Source organism: Bos indicus, chromosome 8, assembly GCF_029378745.1.
Source record: "Bos indicus isolate NIAB-ARS_2022 breed Sahiwal x Tharparkar chromosome 8, NIAB-ARS_B.indTharparkar_mat_pri_1.0, whole genome shotgun sequence".
Lineage (NCBI taxonomy): Eukaryota > Metazoa > Chordata > Mammalia > Artiodactyla > Bovidae > Bos > Bos indicus.
The window spans coordinates 10,502,134-10,521,105 of NC_091767.1; the positions used below are offsets into that span (position 1 = coordinate 10,502,134).

The 18,972-nt window shown below is 41.3% G+C and overlaps 1 protein-coding gene across 1 annotated transcript in view; it reads right to left on the minus strand.

Moving 5' to 3' along the window:
• Positions 1-18,972, minus strand: part of ELP3 (elongator acetyltransferase complex subunit 3) — a 118,829-nt gene that overhangs the window by 70,339 nt on the left and 29,518 nt on the right. The window contains exons 8-9 of the mRNA XM_019965833.2: positions 6,499-6,660; positions 2,911-3,037 (exon numbers count right to left, since the gene is read on the minus strand). Of these exons, the coding sequence (XP_019821392.1) occupies positions 2,911-3,037; positions 6,499-6,660 (289 nt within the window). The remainder of the gene's footprint in view (positions 1-2,910; positions 3,038-6,498; positions 6,661-18,972) is intronic.

Sequence of the window (18,972 nt, forward strand, 5' to 3'; positions counted from 1 at the left end):
TAAATGATACAACATTTTGTAGTCTTATCTGAGGACAGGTGGAAAGGGTGAAGTTAATGCTCGGAGGATAAAGTCCTAAGATGTTAAACATTCTCCATCACAACCAGGATTTTCAGCTTTATAAGGAAAAAGAAAATTTCATTCCAAAAGGAAATTTGAGTTACTAGACAATATAAGTAAATGCTGTTGATCACACACAGCTTTGACCAGCTCTGCACCTATCACTAGATAAGAGTGTGAATCTACGTTGAACAGACGCAAATGACCACTTCTGCTCTTAGTGACTCAGAATTAACCTAAGTAACAAGGTGTGAGAGCAAAGCCAATTTATAACTAAGGTGCACAGCACACAACCCTAGAGATACTACGGCTGCAATACCTCAGTGGCTGTAGATGCTTTATGGGTGTACCAGGCAAGGCTGCCTTGTCCTCCAGAGTGATAACATTTTATAGACTTCTACAATTATTACAAGTAGACCCCTTACCTAGCAATGCTTCCAATGAATAAAACATGCTAAGGGAACTATCTGTGGGCTGCTAATGTGACAATAAAAGTAGACGAGGAAAAAGTTTTTAAAGTGTAAAATATGCTGCCTGCTACTGCTAAGTCACTTCAGTCATGTTCGACTCTGTGCGACCCCACAGACGGCAGCCCACCAGGCTCCCCCGTCCCTGGGATTCTCCAGGCAAGAACACTGAAGTGGGTTGCTATTTCCTTCTCCAATGCATGAAAGTGAAAAGTGAAAGTGCAGTCACTCAGTCGTCTCTGACTCCTAGCGACCCCATGGACTGCAGCCCACCAGGCTCCTCCGTCTGTGGGATTCTCCAGGCAAGAGGACTGGAGTGGGTGCCAATAACATGCTGCCTACTAGTTCAGAAAATCTCTAGAAAACAAGATTTCCTAGATAAAACCTAGTTTGTTTTTTTTTTAATTAGTAAACCTTTTATTGAAATATATCTTAGTATGGAAAAGTACACAAATCATAAGTGTAGATACTATCAAACAGCTTTCTAATCTGATGTACCAATTTATATTCCCACTAACAGTGAATGAGAGTTCCAGTTGCTTCACACTCTTATCAACACTTGATATTGTCTTTTTTCATTTTCACTACCCTGATGAGTATACACTAGCCGTGCACTGTAGTTTTAAATTTCATTTCTTTGAAGATAAATGACTTTTGAACAGGTATTGAGTAGCTGAACATCTTATTTGTGAAGTGCTTGTTCAAGATTTTTTTCCCCCATTCTATTAGGGTGTCTTTTTAAAAAAATTGATTTGTAAAAATATTTACGATAATCTATAGGTTGATTTTTCAGAGGATTTTTTTCTAGAGAGAAATCTGATTTTTCTCATTTTGGCTCTATTGTGTTATTCATTTGCTGGGATGAAGTTAGAAAAGGCATACAGTCTACTCATATTCCCTGTGGGTTTCTTTGAAAAGACTGTAAACAAGAAGATGAATCTGTTTACATGGAGGGCTGTCTTTGCAATGTTATTTCTGAACTATTCTTTAAAGACACTAAGAAAATAAATTGTGAGACTCAGTTATTTGCTATTACATTTTTTTTCCCCCAAGGGCACTTAAAGTTATGAACTCTGGCTATATCACTGGCCCACCCAGAAGCTGTGCTAAAGAAATGTGTGTTTCAGGTGCCTTTTAGGCTTATAGTCTGAGTACCCAGCTAATACTACTGAGAGGAAGATATGACTCAAAATCTATTACATAGTCAATATGAGGGAATTCGTAACATCTGTGAACATCTGTGAATTAATGCTGTCTTATAAAACAGACTTTTAGTTGTATTTCATTTGCTTGGAAATAATAAAAATAAACTTTCTGAAAGGAAAGAAAGAACATCATGATGAATTCCACAGTTCTAATAACAGAGCATAAAAGTCTTTTTGCTGATGAAATAACTTGATAAACATTTTCATCCTCTTCTCTAAAAGGATATCCCTAAGCCACTTTCCTATTTGAGAATCTGAAGGAAGAAAGAGTTCTGACCAATCTCATTTCCCAAGACCAAGCTAACATGGATCAAGCTAACATGTGATAGGGTGAAAACAAACAAACAGGATTTCCTGGGGGTACAGTGGATAAGAACCCACCTGCCAATGCAGGGGACACGGTCTGATCCCTGGTCAGAGATTTCACACACTGCAGGCAACTGGAGACTGGGCACCTCAACTCCTGAGCCCAAGCTCTCGAGCTTGTGAGATGCAACCGCTGAAGCCTATAGAGCTGAGCTCCACGACACGAGAGGCCGTCACGATGAGAGCCCGTGCATCACAACCAAGAGGAGCCCCCCTCGCCACAACCAGAGAAAGCCCGAGTGCAGCAATGAACACCCAGCACGACCAAAAATACATTAATAAATTATCTTTTAAAAAAGCAAACAAACCCCAGAGTTAGGTATTAAAATTCAAAGAACAGAAAGGCTAGAAGAAAACAGAATAGTTTCTTTCCCTGTTTAGGGAAATCCTGAAAGAGAAAGGCAGTTCTAAGCTTAGAAGCATCTTAAGAAATCACTAAATAAATAAGTAAACAGGAAAGCTTAACAACAGAAAAAAAAGTAAAAGACCAAGAAAAATATTAATAGTGTGGGGAAAATATTTTTAAAAAATTGCCTAGAAAGTTCATATAATTAACATTAAAAATATTCATATCCAGTGGAGGAATCAGTCAGAGAACAATTCCCAAAAGATGGAAGAATTATACTTACTGGATACATGTATACATATGGCTGAGTCCCTGCGCTATCCACCTGAAACTATCTCAACATTGTTAATCGGCTATACGCCAACACAAAATAAAAAGTTAAACAAAAAAAGAGAAAAAAAGCAGAGCGGGTAGCAGCAGGACGCACAGGCATTCTCACGGCAGCCTGGTTTGGGTCAACACTTACTGTGAACTGTTCAATGTCTCTCTCCAGCCCCACGTTCGGCAGATCAGGCATCATGTGAGCCACCACTTTGAAGCCAGAATCTTTGGCCAGGTGGAAGGACTCGCACACTGCCTTCACAGTATGGCCCCTGAGGAAAGAAAATTCACTACCTGTTACACAAATAAACGGGCAAGAAGGTGAGCAGCAGCAACAGAGCAAAACAAAGTCTGACACAGGTAGCGGTAGCTCTGGAATGAGGAATATGGTTGGGGAAGAGGAAATCTTAGAAAGTCATCTTTACGTCTCTGCTTCTAAGAAGGCCTGGAGAAAAATAATTTTAATTCTAAGATATTTCTCAGAAATTCCTTATGCACCTCCTCAAAGTTCTGACAGCAAGTGACTGAGGTCACAACAATTAATATGGTGGTGGTTTAGTTGCTTCGTTGTGTCCTACTCTTGTGAGCCCACGGACTATAGCCCGCTAGGCTCCTCTATCCGAGGGGATTCTCCAGCTAAGAATACTGGAGTGGGTTGCCATTTCCTTCTCCAGGGGATCTTCTCAATCCAGGGATTGAGCCTGGGTCTTCTGCATTGCAGGTGGATTCTTCACCGACTGAGCCACCAGGGAAGAAGAATTAATATACACTAAAATTACCTGGTTTAGCATTATGGGTCACAATAAGTCTGCTAATATAAATACCTAGGTTAAAAACAAGAATAGTGAGATCAGAGCCTTACAAGAACAGGATTTTGTTATGCCCTTTCTTTTAAAAATATTTATTACAAATAATTTCATTGGGAGAAAGAAAGGGAGGAAGGGAAAGGTGGGCAGAGAGAGACAGAGAGATTCATCAATATGCAAAGTACATTTCACTCTGGTGGGCAGGCAGGTCCTTAAAAAAGTATTAGTAAGAAGAGAGAATAATTGAGTGACAAAGTATAATCATTTGGGGCCAGCTGGATAAGTCAGCTTAACATTCTAGCGCTACATTCAAGACGCAAGCCCTATTAATAGTTAGGGGCTATTAAAAACTGAAGCCCACAGGGCTCTCACCAGAAAGACCTTCCCATTCACCACCAAAAAACTCCTAGAAACTGTGGACCCCAGCCCACTCTCTGAAGGTTCCTATTCATTTCCATGGCTTCACTCTCTGATCTCTTTTTGCTAATGACTTCTCAATTTCCATGGCTGGGTCAGGCCTCTCTTGTGACACCACGCCCAAATACCCAATACTCTACTGCTGCGCTGTACAACAGTCACGAGGCACACATGGTTATTCAAGTTTATCTTGAAACTGATCCAAATCAGTAATTCAGTTCCTTGGCTGTGCTACCACAGTGGACAATGTGGGTTCTAAACATTTCAGTCACTGTGGAATGTTCTGCTTGACAGCCTGGCTCTAAAGCAAACCTTCAACTGGTTGCTGCACCAGCACGTAAGGGTCTAAAGCCTAGTTTTCCATAGTGAAACTCGTCTTGCCTCCCAGCCTCCCTCCCTCCCATTCTTTCTCACCTTCATTCTCATTCGGTCACCATACACTGCTTTTCAGGACATCACCTCCTGCTTGAATTCCTGCAACAGCCTCTGAACTGGCCTTCCTTCCATCTTCTTAGTCCACCCTCACACTGTGATCCCTAAAAAGCGATGTTTCTAAAATGCGGATATGGGGACTTCCCTGGGGTCCGGTGGTTTAAGACTTCCAGTTTCCTCTGCAGGGGGCAGGGGTTCGATCCCTGGTAGGGGAACTTAAGATCCCACATGCCATGTGGTGTGGCCAAAAATAAATAAATGAATAAATAAAATGCAGACTTAGCTGGCCTTGGATTAAAGTCTAAGCCCACTGGGCCAACTTCGAAGGCTCAGTCCCTCTGCTGACCCTTTCAGCCTCACCTCTGACCGTGCTCCCACCTCACACTCCACCAAACAAAATCACCCCAAAATCCCTAAACATGCCATGATGTGCTTCCGCTCTCAGGAGCTTGCCTGTACTCTTCTTTCAGCCTGAAACAGTCTTCCTCTTCCCCACCTGACGAACTCAGACTCTTCCTGTGAGTCTCAGCAGCCTGAAAGAGTCTTCCTCTTCCCCACCGGATGAACTCAGACTCTTCCTGTGAGTCTCAGCTTCCACATCATTTTCTTCAGAAAGCTTCTCTGATCTCCGAGAGACTCCATCCCCAAGGTACCCCTCCAGCACAGCCTTATTACTGCAGCAGCCCTACCAGCGTTTCTGGCTCAAGCCTTCCCCAACAAGACTGCATCGTATTCACATTGCTCTTTCTCAAGCCTGATATCCATCAGACTCTTCCTGCGCACAAAAATATTTTGGAGATCTCTATTACCTTAAAGGGGCTTCCCTGGTGGCTCAGTGGTAAAGAATCTAGTTGCCAATGCAGGAGATGTGGGTTCGATTCCTGGGTTGGGAATATTCCCTGGAGAATGAAATGGCAACCCACTCCAGTATTCTTGCCTGAGAAATTTCATGGACAGAGAAGCCTGGAGGGGCTACAGTCTATGGGGTCACAAAGAGTCAGACATGACGTATCGACTAAATAACAACAAATTCCCTTAAGGGAAGCATCTGTCTTCCTTAGCCTGGAGCTCTTCTTGGTTGTTTCCAAGATGCTGACCCATGTGTCTCCCTGATTTCCCTTTACTTCCGTCTCCAATCACAACCCTCCATCATGTCTAACTCCTATTAAAGTGAAGCAGTCTTTAAGGTCCAACTCAACACACACCTACTCCCGAAACCTGTTTTTACTTCTGAACAGAAAAGAACTTCATCTTGGCTCTATCAGCTCTTACTCCTTCCTTCCTTAGACTCTCAAATTTCTCAAAGTTTATACCCATCATCTCACCAGCCTTTCTTTCAGTACCCTGCCAGTTGGCATTTGCTTCATAAAAACTAATCTGTTAGATCTCACCTGGGCTTATTTCTTTATGAACTGATCGACTGTGTTGGGACTCAGTTGTGACACACAGAATCTTCGCTGTGGTGTGCGGGCTCCAGGGCACGTGGGCTCTATAGTTTTTGGTGCGCTGGCTCTCTAGTTGAGGCACACGTGGGTGCCTCCACCCACGTGTGGGTGCATGGGTTGAGATGCACCTCCAATCCATGCAGTTGAGGTGCATGGGCTCAGTAATTGTGGCACACAGGCTTGGTTACCCAGCAGCATGTGGGGTCTTAGTTAACGATGACCATCACCCAGCAATCAAACCTGTGTCCCCCACACTGACAGGCGAATTCTCAACCACTGGGCCACTATGGAAGTCCCCCTGGCTTCCTTCTTGTTCAAACCCTTTTCTCTGTTCCTAGTCTCCTTGGCCTTCTCTCCTGCTTTAAACTATTGACTTTGAGCCCTGCCTTTGCTTTCTGTACAGGAAAGGCTATTTATGAATAGGAAGAGAGATGAAGATGATGTTTATAGGCTACTAGAAAAGAGTCAGCACAGAAAGACTGAAAGTCAAGGAAGGAGAAGATGGGGTTCAGAGCATGGACAGAAAAATGAATAGGAGGAACACCCAGACCCCTCCCTCTCAGATGGGTAGGAACATCGATCTGCTTGGTGGGGGAAGAGGAAGGCTCATGCAGTTCGCCCATGCCATCTTACCGGTTGGTATCTCTGGCCACATCCTCATAGACACTCTGCACCCCAATCTCCAGCCTTGTGCAGCCATAGGTCAACATGTCACTGAGATGCCGCTTCATGCAGTAATCTGGTCTGGTCTCAATAGTAATTCCAATGCACTTTGTGAGGCTTCTCTCAGAATACCTATAGAGAAAAGAGAAAAGTAAATAGCCTGCCAAAGCTTTAGGACGTTGGCTCTCATTTCAAGGACGTCTTCCCCTTGTCCTCCCAGATCTAACCCAGTGGTTGAGAGCACCAGCTCTCGGGTCAGACTGAGTTCAAATCCTGGTTCTGCTACTTCTTAACTATGCAACCAGGAACGTGATTAACCTCCTCATGCTTCGGTTTCATCCTCGGCAAAATGAGGGTAATAGCAGCTACGCCTCATGGGACAGACGTGCCTGAGCTGGTACACAGTGTACGGTATTCATCGTCACCATCACCATCGTGTTCCTGCAGCGTGCGGCAGCCATAATCTCCTTGAAAAGCAGGGATGTCAACTGTGAAAACCCTCATTTTCAGTTCCTAGCAACGATTTTTCATGTAAGTGAAAACCATCTGCATCATTTATTTCCTACTCCATGTTTTAGAGTCATGTTAAATGAAGGAAAACAAAAGAAGGGGGAGGGAAGGGTATGCATAATGATTATAATGATCAAAGGAAGAATTCAGGTGAAATGTTTCCCCCCACCCCACACACACACGTCTTCTTGTCAAGCCTATGAATCTCAGCAATGACTTACAAAATTAGGAGTCATTTTTCTCTTTCACTAAAACCAGGTATCAGAGTGGTGAGCACCACTTGAGATTCAAGCTGTTTTGAGTTAATAGTCTTAATGCTGGCCAGAAACCCAGGAAAATGAAAATGACTCCCTAAGGGGAATGCTGACGTGCAGGAATAGGACACTCTTACCTACAGAGGCCACTGTGGCCAAGCACTGCACTGAACATGCCACGGGCAGTGAATGCTCTCATCAGCTCCATCACGTGCCTTTTATTATCCCTGTTTTGCAGATTAAGAACCTGAAGCTCCTAATGTGATCAAATATTGGGTTGGCCTAAAAACTTGTCTGTATTTTTCCATGCCAGCTTATGGAAAAGCCTGAGTGGACTTTTTGGCCAACCCAATGCTTTGTCCAGAGCTTCCCTGGTGGTTCAGATGGTAAAGAATCTGCCTGCAATGTGGGAGATCTGGGTTGGGAAGATCCCCTGGAGGAGGGAAAGGCTACCCACTCCAGTATTCTGGCCTGGAGACATTCCACGGACTATATAGTCCATGGAGTCGCATAGAGTCGGACATGAGTGAAAGTGAGTGACTTTCACTTCACACTTCAACTTCTAGAATGAAATCATTCTTCCAAATGCCCTTCTACGACTTTCTTAATTCTTCGGGGAGAGTGAGGGAAGCCTTTATTTGGCACTTCATTTCCTTCTTTTCAAAGAAGTTCATAGCTTTTGTCGTGAAAAAGAAAACTCATAAAATTTCTACAGTTCTGTAACTGCTGTTCTCTTTTAAACTCATTCATTCATCACTGTCAATAAAACGGACTTGTCTAATTTAAAAATAATTATTAAGGTGGTTAAGAATCACTGAACTGAAGAACTGACTCAAGTCTTTCACACTATGACTGTATTCCTAAGGTTTTATATAGGATTACCAAAGGCAGCAAGAACTAAAGGTAAAGGGCTAGGCCACAGTTACTAAACAATGAATCCTAAGACAAAAAGGACACAGATCTTATCAAATCTTGCTTCTGACATGATACTAAATCAACTGGCTTATCTGAGACAACCGGACCAGAAAGTCACAGGCCTTTCTAATAAGTGAGTCCTAAGGCATGCGGGAACAAAAGTATACGCTGCCCCAGGATACACGTAACTCAGGCTCAAACATCAATTATCGTGTTTGGAGAAAGCCATTATTTTAAGAAACTGAAACACTAATGTATTATGGAGAAAGCATACTGCATGAAGGCTGACTGAAAAAACCCATGAAGCAGAAAACTCTAAATGAATATATTTCACAAAGTAAGTGAGGACGTCTTACAGTCAGACATTCCAAAATTGTACCCCTCTATTAACTGATATTTTTTTACAAAACCCACAATATTTCCGAGAAGGATGCCATTAAGTTAGCAAGCGTGGCAGCACAATAGTACCTTGCGTTCCTGGGACAACGAGAGGACAGGCAACCGCACAGACAGAACGTCTCTACAGGAACGAGAACTAAATCCACAGAACCTCTCTGCTGTGTGGATCATCAAAGGCCCAAGCAAGACTGATAGGGAAGGCTGCTGCGAGGATGATAAGGTCTCTTCAGAAGTAATTAGAATACAGCCTAGGACACAGAGGCAAACCTTATCCTCACACAATAATTTACCGCCAAGTCTTTCCTCTAGGGGGAAAACATCAATACCTTCGGCAGCAGCAGAAATGAAGGGATAAGAAATAACTTGTTTTAAAAGCCAATATTTTGTGTCAGTTTCTGCTGCACAACGACATGAGTCGCCCCATCCTCCCCGCCTCACCCCTCTAGGTCCTTACGGAGCACTGAGCTGAGTCCACACACATGTGTTAACACACAAATACGTGCATAAGGGCAGTCAGCTAATCTAAGCAAAACACCTGAGCTGGTATTTTACGGCCGATATAACCCCCCATATCGTTTAAACAGCCATCCAACAGTACAGCTCTCCTTTACTACCAAGTTCAACTGCCATACCTTTGGGGAGCAGGGAGAGGCGGTGGACTTAAGTTCTTGGGCAATTAGGAAATACCGAATTTTCCAACCACGACCATGAGCTTCTAAGAGACAAAATCAGAACCTGAACTCTGGCTTTCTGATTCCAACTCCACTTCTCTTTCTGTGACATTATAGGGCCATCTAAACAAGCCTAAATTCCACCATCATGGGACTACGCTGATCTGGCTTCCCAGGCGGTGCTAGCGGTAAAGAACCCACCTGCCAACACAAGAGATGTATGAGACACAGGTTTGATCCCTGGATTGAAAGAGCCCCTGGAGGTGGGCATGGCAACCCACTCCAGTATTCTTTCCTAGAGAATCCCATGGACAGAGGAACCTGGCGGGCTAGTCCACAGGGTCACAAAGAGTCTGACATGACTGAAGCAATTTAGCATGCACGCACACTTCTTTGCATGCTGTAGGAGCAACATCAACTAGAAAAGATGCTAATGCTCTCTGTGAAGCTAACTTAAGCCAATATCTTATGCTGATGGCATTTTTTTTTAAACTGGGAGGTGGTGGTGGGAGGCGAATGGGACAGTAACCCAGGAACATCAAAGCAAATAAAAACCAGATGCTACCAGCCTTCAAAACAAAGCTCAAATACATTTCTCCTGTCATGACGCCTTCCCAGTGCCTCTTGGCAACTCTGTGCTCCCATTCCGAAATATCTTGCCCACACTCTGTATGAGTTTGTCTCATCTGTGGATATGCCTGTTTGTCCATTTGGACAGGAAGCTCCTGGAAGGCAGTAGGCTCATAAATGTTTAGAGGTAAGGCCTTCAGCACTGAAAACTCTCCTTCAGTATAAAAAAGAAAAAATACAAATATGAAGAATGAGTAAATGAATGAGGCAAAGCTAAAGACACATAGGTGAAGGAGGTCTCTCTTGACTCCAATAGCAGCCTCCAGCTAATTCGCTACCGTTCCCCTTTGGGAACAAGTTACCGTTCCCAAACAGTTAACCCTAAAAACCGCTTAACCCTAGACCAGGTAATCTACAGAAAATAAAGACGCAGTAGTCCTTTGTCTCAGGGAGGCCCAGCAGTCTAGCTGTAGGGCTAAGACACACAGCTAAAACCAAGAACCACTTAAGATCAAAGAGCTAGAAGTGGCAGATGTTATAAGTGGATAAAATGATTTCTTGGAAAGCATGCTTCTATTTCTGGAAGAAAGTGACCTATAAAAGTGACATCTATTATTACTACTTACTGACCCCTCATAATAAGGGCCCAACCAGCGGGGCACTGAAGGAAGACGATATGAAAGCCTCTTTAAACTGTTTCTGCTTCACTCCAAGAAGTCTGTGGCATCAAAAAAACATTTCTGGTTGCTATTAATTTCCTGCCATTCTCTCTGAAACCTCTGTCATTAATGAAGTTGGCTGGGCCTTACTTTTGATTTCCTGTGTAAAATCTCACTAGAGGTTGAGGTCCAAATTCCTGAGAGGTTTAAGACGTTTCCTACATGGACATCCCCCTACCCAAACCCAACCTGCTCAAACCAAACCACAAAGTAGATATGTATGGTATGTAGATGAAATATGAACTTTCATTAGTCACAAGGTACAAACTCTCTTCTGCATCTGCAGTCCCAAAATGAGTAAGTAGAATTTATAAACTTCTTTGGACAGCCAGAGGTTTGTTTGACTTGCCAACTAATATCTGGGGTTACTGGTGTAGTTCCTCAGTGCATGTGCTTAGTCCTCAGTCGTATCTGACTCTTTGAGACCCCGTGGACTGTAGCCCGCCAGGCTCCTCTGTCCATGGGATTCTCCAGGCAAGAACACTGGAGTGGGTAGCCATTTCCTTCTCCAGGAGAACTTCTCAACCCAGCGACAGTCTCCTGAATTTCAGGCGGATTCTTTACTGGGGAAGTCCCCCAATTCCTCAGAAGTACCACCAAACACATTCTTTTTTGGGGAGTGAATATAATCATATCTGGAAAATATCTCAACAGAATTTTACGTCCTGTCTAATGCTGAGCTAATGATGGTCTAGACTGAAGAATGACTGCGTTGGATGTTTGGGGATTTATAAAATAACTTTTTCCTTTTGAGATGGTGGTCAAGTTTGGTTCCTGGATATTGGCAGTTATGTTGGGAGGGTCTAATACATAACAAAAGGTTCTGCTCAACACAAACTGAGGTACCAGACAGAAGCAGAATTTCGATTTTTACCTGAGTACAACCTATGAGAAACTAACCTGGTAACATAGCTTAAAGAATAATCAGGGACCTCTGCTCCCTTATCATGCTGGTTGACAAGGTTTAGGACACATGAAAAACAACCCATAACATTTTGGGTTTTGATTCTTCCAACACCCAACAAGAGTGCTATTATTTTGTACACCTGGTCAGAATGCTGAAGAACCAACAGCAATAATACTATTGACAGAAAATTAAAAAACAATCAGGGTTATCACACATTCTTTCAATACTGTATTCACATTCAAATTCAAGGACTAGAATGTTATATACAAAGCACTTAAATTTGAATGTGAATACAATATTGAAAGAATGTGTGGTAACCATGATGATTGCTTTTTTATTTTCTATTAATAGCACATTATATACATAACATTATGCTTCCCTGGTAGCCTCGTGGTAAAGAACATGCTTGCTATGCAGGAGACCCGGGTTCGATTCCTGGGTTGGGAGGATCCCCTGGAGGAGGAAATGGCAACCCACTCCAGGATTCTTGCCTGGAGAATCCCATGGACAGAGGAGTCTGGTGGGCTGCAGTCCATGGGGTTGCAAAGAGTTGGATATGACTGAGCGACTAATACATACACATATACAAAACCTTATAAAAAAGCTGCCATTGTCAGGAAGTGACTGTTAGATGAAAGATAACCTCTCAATACATCTTTTAGATAAAAATCACCATTCCAATAGAAATCCTTAAAGCACAGAATGTCACAGAAAGCAGTAACTTTAGAGATAATCTAGTCTCACCTTCTCATTAGTAACGTAGGATAACAACAGAAAATAAGCCTGGAACCTATTGTTACTGCACAGTTCTTCCCACTGCACTCACTTAACAATGCTTTCTAAGTACTGGGTTGGCCAAAAAGTTTGTTTAGGTTTCTGAACGAACTTTTTGGCCAACCCAATACCTTCTCTTCTCAAGGCACTGTGCTTGATATGAGATCCTTTCTTTTAAGAAGACATTCTGTATTAAGACACAGAAAAAAAAATGCATTATATGAAATTAGACAATAATGGTATTCCGTAAGACCACAACTCTTGGCTACTAAAAACCAAAGTGAGGGAGTAACTAAATTAGTAGTTGCAAATTCAATTGTAGCAAATGTGAACAGATTAAATACTCCAATTAAAGGCAGACAATGTCAAAATGGATTAAAGAAACAAGACACAACTACTGCAGACTGTTATCTATAAGAAACACATTTTCAATACAGGGACACACACGGGTGGAAAGTAAATGGGTAGAAAAGTATGTATGTAACAGCTGTAATGGGAAACAACGCCAACAAAAAAGGAAACTTCAAGACCAGAAAGGACTTCTCAATGTGATAAAAAAGTAAGCTCATAATCAAAGTTTTATCAAAGTTCATACACCAGGAAAACGCACCAATCACAAATGTGCATACACCTAGAAGATCTTCAAAATAAATGAAGTAGAAACTAATACAACTAAAGAGGTAAACAGATCATTCTTCAATCATAGCTGGAGATTTTACTCTTTTTCTCTCAGCAATTGATAGAACTACATAGAAAAGAAAAAAAAATCCCCAAAGACCATTGAACAACACTATCTACCACCTCGACTTAATTGATGTTTATAGAACATTACATCCAAAAACAGCAGAATATACCTTCTTTCAAATATACATAGTATGTTCACCAAGAGAGATCATATATGCTGAGCCACAAATAAGTCTCAATAAAAAAAACTTTTAAGAAACGGAAATGGTACAGAATAAACCCCCTCTGATCAAAAGGGAATTAAAATCAGAAATCAAGAAAAACTCCATGTTTTTGGAAACTCAGAAATTAAACAATCCATTTGTATACAATCCACAGGTAAAAATACAATTTCAGGAAACATTGTAAATTAAATAATAATTAAAACAGAACATATTAAAATTTGTGGGATTCAGCCAAAGCAGTGCTTATGGGAAAAACTTAAAGCTTTAAATACTTACATTAGAAAAGAAAAAAGGTCTATAGGATAGCTAGGTTTCTATACTTTATTTAAGCAAAGAAAAAGAAAAGCAAAGTAAACTCAAAAAAAGTAGAAGACGATATAAGAATAAAAGCAGAAATATATAAAGTAGAGGGCATAAACAAAATCAAAAGTTAATTCTTTGCAAAGAACAACAAAATTGATCAACCATAACTAGACTGATAGAGAAAAAAAGAAAGAACACAGATTATCTATATCAGGATTGAAGGAGGGGTGATCAATAACATCCTACAGACATTAAAAACAAAGTAAGGCAATGTTAGGTATTGGGGGCAGGAGGAAAAGGGGACGACAAAGGATGAGATGGCTGGATGGCATCACCGACTCGATGGACGTGAGTTTAAGTGAACTCCAGGAGTTGGTGATGGACAGGGAGGCCTGGCCTGCTGCGATTCACGGGGTCACAAAGAGTCGGACACGACTGAGCGACTGAACTGAAGGGAATGTTATGAACAACTTTATACCAAAAAGCTTGACAACTTGGATAAAACAGTCAAATTCCCTGAAAAACACAACTTACGAAAATGGACACAGATGAAACATAATATCTGAATACCCCTTTGTCTATTAAAGAAATGGAATTAATCATCTAAAGTGTGAGTCACTCAGTTGTGCCCAACTCTTTGGGACCCCTGTGGACTGCAGCCCACCAGGTTCCTCTGTCTATCGGATTTTCCAGGCAAGCATGTTGGAGTGGTTTCCCATTTCTTTCTCCAGGGGATCTTCCTGATCCAGGGATCAAACCTGGGTCTCCTGCACTGCAGGCAGATTCTTTACCAACTGAGCTACCAGGGAAGCCCTGTATCTAATCATCTAAAGCCCTCCAATAAAGAAAACTCTAGTCTTGGACAGTTTTACTCATGAATTTCAGCAAACACACAGAAGAAATAATATTCATCTTACATGAAGTCTTTCAGAAAATAAGGAGGAAATGCTTCATAACTTGTTTTATAGGGCTGGCATAACACTGAAGCCAGAATGTAACAAAGAAAAGAAAACATGAAATCTCAGAGCACCATCCCCCATGAATAAATCCTTTCCAAAGTATTAGAAAGCTGAATCCAGTGATATGTAGAAAGAAAAATACATTACAACCAAATAGGGTCTATCTTGGAGAAGGCAATGGCACCCTACTCCAGTACTCTTGCCTGGAAAATCCCGTGGACGGAGGAGCCTGGTAGGCTGCACTCCATGGGGTCGCACAGAGTCGGACACGACTGAAGCGACTTAGCAGCAGGGTCTATCTTAGGAATGCAAGGTTAGTTTAAGATTAAAAAAATCAAAGTAATATACATTATCAGAATGAAAGAGGAAAAGCCTGTTATCATTTAGTCACAGAGAAATCATTAGACAAATGAGTTAACAATAAAACTCTGCAAAATTTTTCAATCTGATAAAAGTATCTTAAAAAAAAAACTCTCAAGTAACACTGCACTTAATACTGCAGTATCAAATGTTTTCCCTATATTATTGGGAGTAAGACAGAGTCATTCTCATCACTTTCATTTAGCACTGGACAAAATGTCCAAGCTATTGCAATAAGGAAGAAAAGCATCCACAACCAAAAGGAAAAAAATTAAAATTCACTGTATTTGCAGATTACATGATTATTTTTAAAGAAAATTCTAGCATATCTACAAAAAACAACTTACAGAACTGAGTAGTGAATTTAGTAAGTTCATATGCTATAAGGTTAATACACAAAAATCAACTATGTACCTTGATACTAACTGCAAACAATTTGAAAATACAATTGAAAACAATTTCACTTAATATAACATCAACAAACAAAATATTGGATTGACTATAAAAAGTCTGTCCTGTTTAACCCACATGAACTTCTGGCCAACCTCAAATTTTGAAATAAATTTAACCAAAAGCTTACAAAATCTCCAAACCAAAGACTGCTAAGAGAAATTAAAAACTAGAAGACAGACTATGTTCATAAATTGGAAGGTTAAATTGTCAATTTTATCAAAATTTTTCCATACTTTAAACACAATACCAATCCTATCACACTTTTTACTAGAAATTGACAAACATAAACTTTATACAGAAGGGCTGCTGCTGCTAAGTCACTTCAGGCGTGTCCGACTCTGTGCGACCCCATAGATGGCAGCCCACCAGGCTCCTCTGTGCCTGGGATTCTCCAGGCAAGAACACTGGAGTGGGTTGCCATTTCCTTCTCCAATGCATGAAAGTGAAAAGTGAAAGGGAAGTCGCTCAGTTGTGCCTGACTCTTAGAGACCCCATGGACTGCAGCCCACCAGGCTCCTCCATCCATGGGATTTTCCAGGCAAGAGTACTGGAGTGGGTTGCCATTGCCTTCTCCATACGAAGGGCAAAGGACCTAAAATATCCAAAGCAATCTTAAAACAGTAGGACTGAGTTAGAAGATTTACACTACTTCAGGATATATCCTAAAACTACAGTAATCAAGACTGTGGTACTGGCATAAAGACCGAAAACCGATCAATGGAACAGAAAAGAGTCCAGTCCAAAATTTATATCGCCAACAGATTTTTGACAAAACTGCCAATACAATCTATATAGGAAAGGGAAGTTTTAAAAGAAGTAATGTTGAAACAATTAGGTATGTATATAGAAAAAAAGAAATCTCAACGCCTATCATGCACTACACATAAAACATTAAATCAAGATGGATCATAAGCCTTCATGTGAAACATAAAAGTCAAATCTATAACTAGAAAAAAACACAGGAAAATATCCTCTTGCCTTGTGAGTAGGCAAAGGTTTTTTAAGAGATAATACAAAATAAGCAGTAAGTATGAAAGAAAAAAATTGCTAGATTAAACTTCACCAAAACAAAACACTCTGCTCAAAGATTTTAACGTAATGAACAGTCAAGTCACAGACTGGGTTTCCATGTTTGCAAAACAGAGATTGAACAGAGGACTAGAATCCAGGGCATATAAAAAATAAAACAATAGGCAATAGGCAGAAGATTTTAACACACACTTCACAAAGGAAATATACACAGAAAGCATCAGTACATAATAAAGTGCTCAGCATCATTAGTCAGCAGGAAAACGCAAATTAAAAGCACAGTGAGATGCCACTACACACCCACTAGAATGGCTAAACTTCCAAAGACTGGCACCACCCTCTCTAGTGAGGATCTGGAACAAATGCACACTCATGTGTTACCGGTGGGAGTACAAATGATGCAACCACTTTGGGAAAATGTCTGGCAGTTTTGAAACTAAACGCATGATGGTTATTACACCCAAGAGAAATAAATACATACATTCATAAAAAGACTGCGTAAGTATGCTCACTGAAGTTTTATCATGATAGCTACAAACTGGAAATAGCCCAGCTATCCATCAACAGAATGGATAAACAAACTATGGTCTACGCCTACAAAGGAATTCTACCCAGAACTAAAAAGATAATGGCTATTATAAAACTCAACATGGATGAAGCTCAAAATATAACTCTTCATGAAAAGATGTCTCACACAAAAGAATATGTATTATTTGGTTCCATTTATTTCGTTGGCCAAAATGTCCATTCGGGTTTTCTAGATCATCTTACTGACTTACTAACCCCGAACTAACTTTTTGGCCAGCCAATACATGACGTTTAATAGGCAAAACTAATCTATGAAAGGGGACAACATGAGAACAATGGCCGCCTCTGGGAGTCCAGGTGGGGTTTACAGGGAGGAGGCAGGAGGAACCTTTCTGGGTGGCAATGATGCTCTCTGTCTTAGCAGGGTTTTGTTACACAGGTACATGCATTTGTTAGAACCCATCAAGCAGTATCCTTAGCATCAGTGCACTTAATTTTCAAGTAAATTCATTCAAATTTACTTGAAAAGAAAAGACTACAGTGAACTAGCTAATGATGTGCATGATGATGTATTTGGGGAAAGTGTACTGAAGCCTGCACCCTGCTTTAAAATGTGTTAAAATAAATAAATAAAGAGGGACTGATGAATGCACAGAAATGGCTAGTTAGCTAAGTATGTGATGAAGCACATGTCATAGAACATAGGTTGTAAGTATGTGATGTTCACTGGAAAATTCTTTCCACTTTTATTTCAAAAAAAAAAAAAAATGTTGGGAGAAAAACTAATATCTCTTTATGATGACTAAGATTGTACCCTAGGTTGTGCTGCCAGTCTCAAGGATCCTGGTTACCGTCTGTGAAAATCTGATTTACCAAGAGAGGTAGTAAAGGTGATCAATATACAAAGTGAGGGGTGGGTGGGAGGTGCGATACTGGAGCCAAAGCCCAGAAAGGCAGGAGATGATCACTTTCAGGGCTTCTCAGGTTGCTCTGCTTTCTCTGTTACTCTGCAAATCTATGAAATTATCTTCTGGGCCTGGTATCCAGTGTTACCTAGCACTCTAGTTTTTCCAGGACTCAGGAGGACATAGTTGGGGGCTTTAAACTCATTGATGGACATGGGGGAAAAAAAAAAAGGAAGGAACGGAAATGAATTAAAAATTCCACAGGGAGAAGGTATGACTCACCCACTTCTTGATGGGTAACTCCGCTTTTAAATGGCATCTTGTGAGAACAGCCAAGGAGCAACATAGATTGAGTGTAAAACTGCTTCTGGGCAAGACTGATTAAAAAGGAATACAACTGTTAAAAGGTTGCTTTGAGTGATTTGGCGACATGTGCATTCTGGCGAATGGGTGACTCACACCCCACTGCCGGTCCTTTTCCTCTCCAGGGTGACGATTTTTGAAGGACGAGAGTCACCAGTAACTGATGATCTCCAGACACTACTGCAGTCTTAGTCTGTGACAGCAGTGATTAGCACTTTGCTTGATTTAATAAGTCTTCACAGAAACCAAACCTGCTCCGTCCTCGACTCTCTGTTTCCTCAGCTTTCCAGTGTTCCCAGCCGCAGGGAGCTAGCGTACTGCTTGCTACTACCCTGCCATAAATGTTAACCAAGTTCACCTCATTAGGGTTTTCCCTTACTCTAACTCTTCATCTTTTCAGAAAAAAGCAAAACGTGAATTAGATTGGACACATGACAGTGAAGCAGGGACACAGCCAAGCTAACAGTAGAACTCGATGTGAGTTCCAACAACGGCTATTAGCTTTAAATGAGGTTGACTCATTTGTCACAATATGAACAGTAACTTTAAGAAAATTTATTTATTTTTAAAAATTTGGCTGCGCTGGGTCTTAGTTGCAGCACGTGGGATCCAGTTCCCTGACTAGGGATCGAACCTGGGCCACCTGCATCGGGAGTGTGGAGTCTTAGTCACAAGACCATCAGGGAAGTCCCAGTATGTAACTCAGTACTGTATCTGTGTGGTCATATTAGTACCAACTACTAGGAAAATAAGGATTCCCTGGCGGCACAGTGGTAAAGAATCCACCTGCCAGGGCAGGAGACACGGATTCAGTCCTTGTGCGGGGAAGATCCCCTGGAGTAAGAAAAGGCAACCCACTCCAGTATTCTTGCCTAGAGAATTCCATGGACAGAGGAGCCTGGTGGGTTACAGTCCGT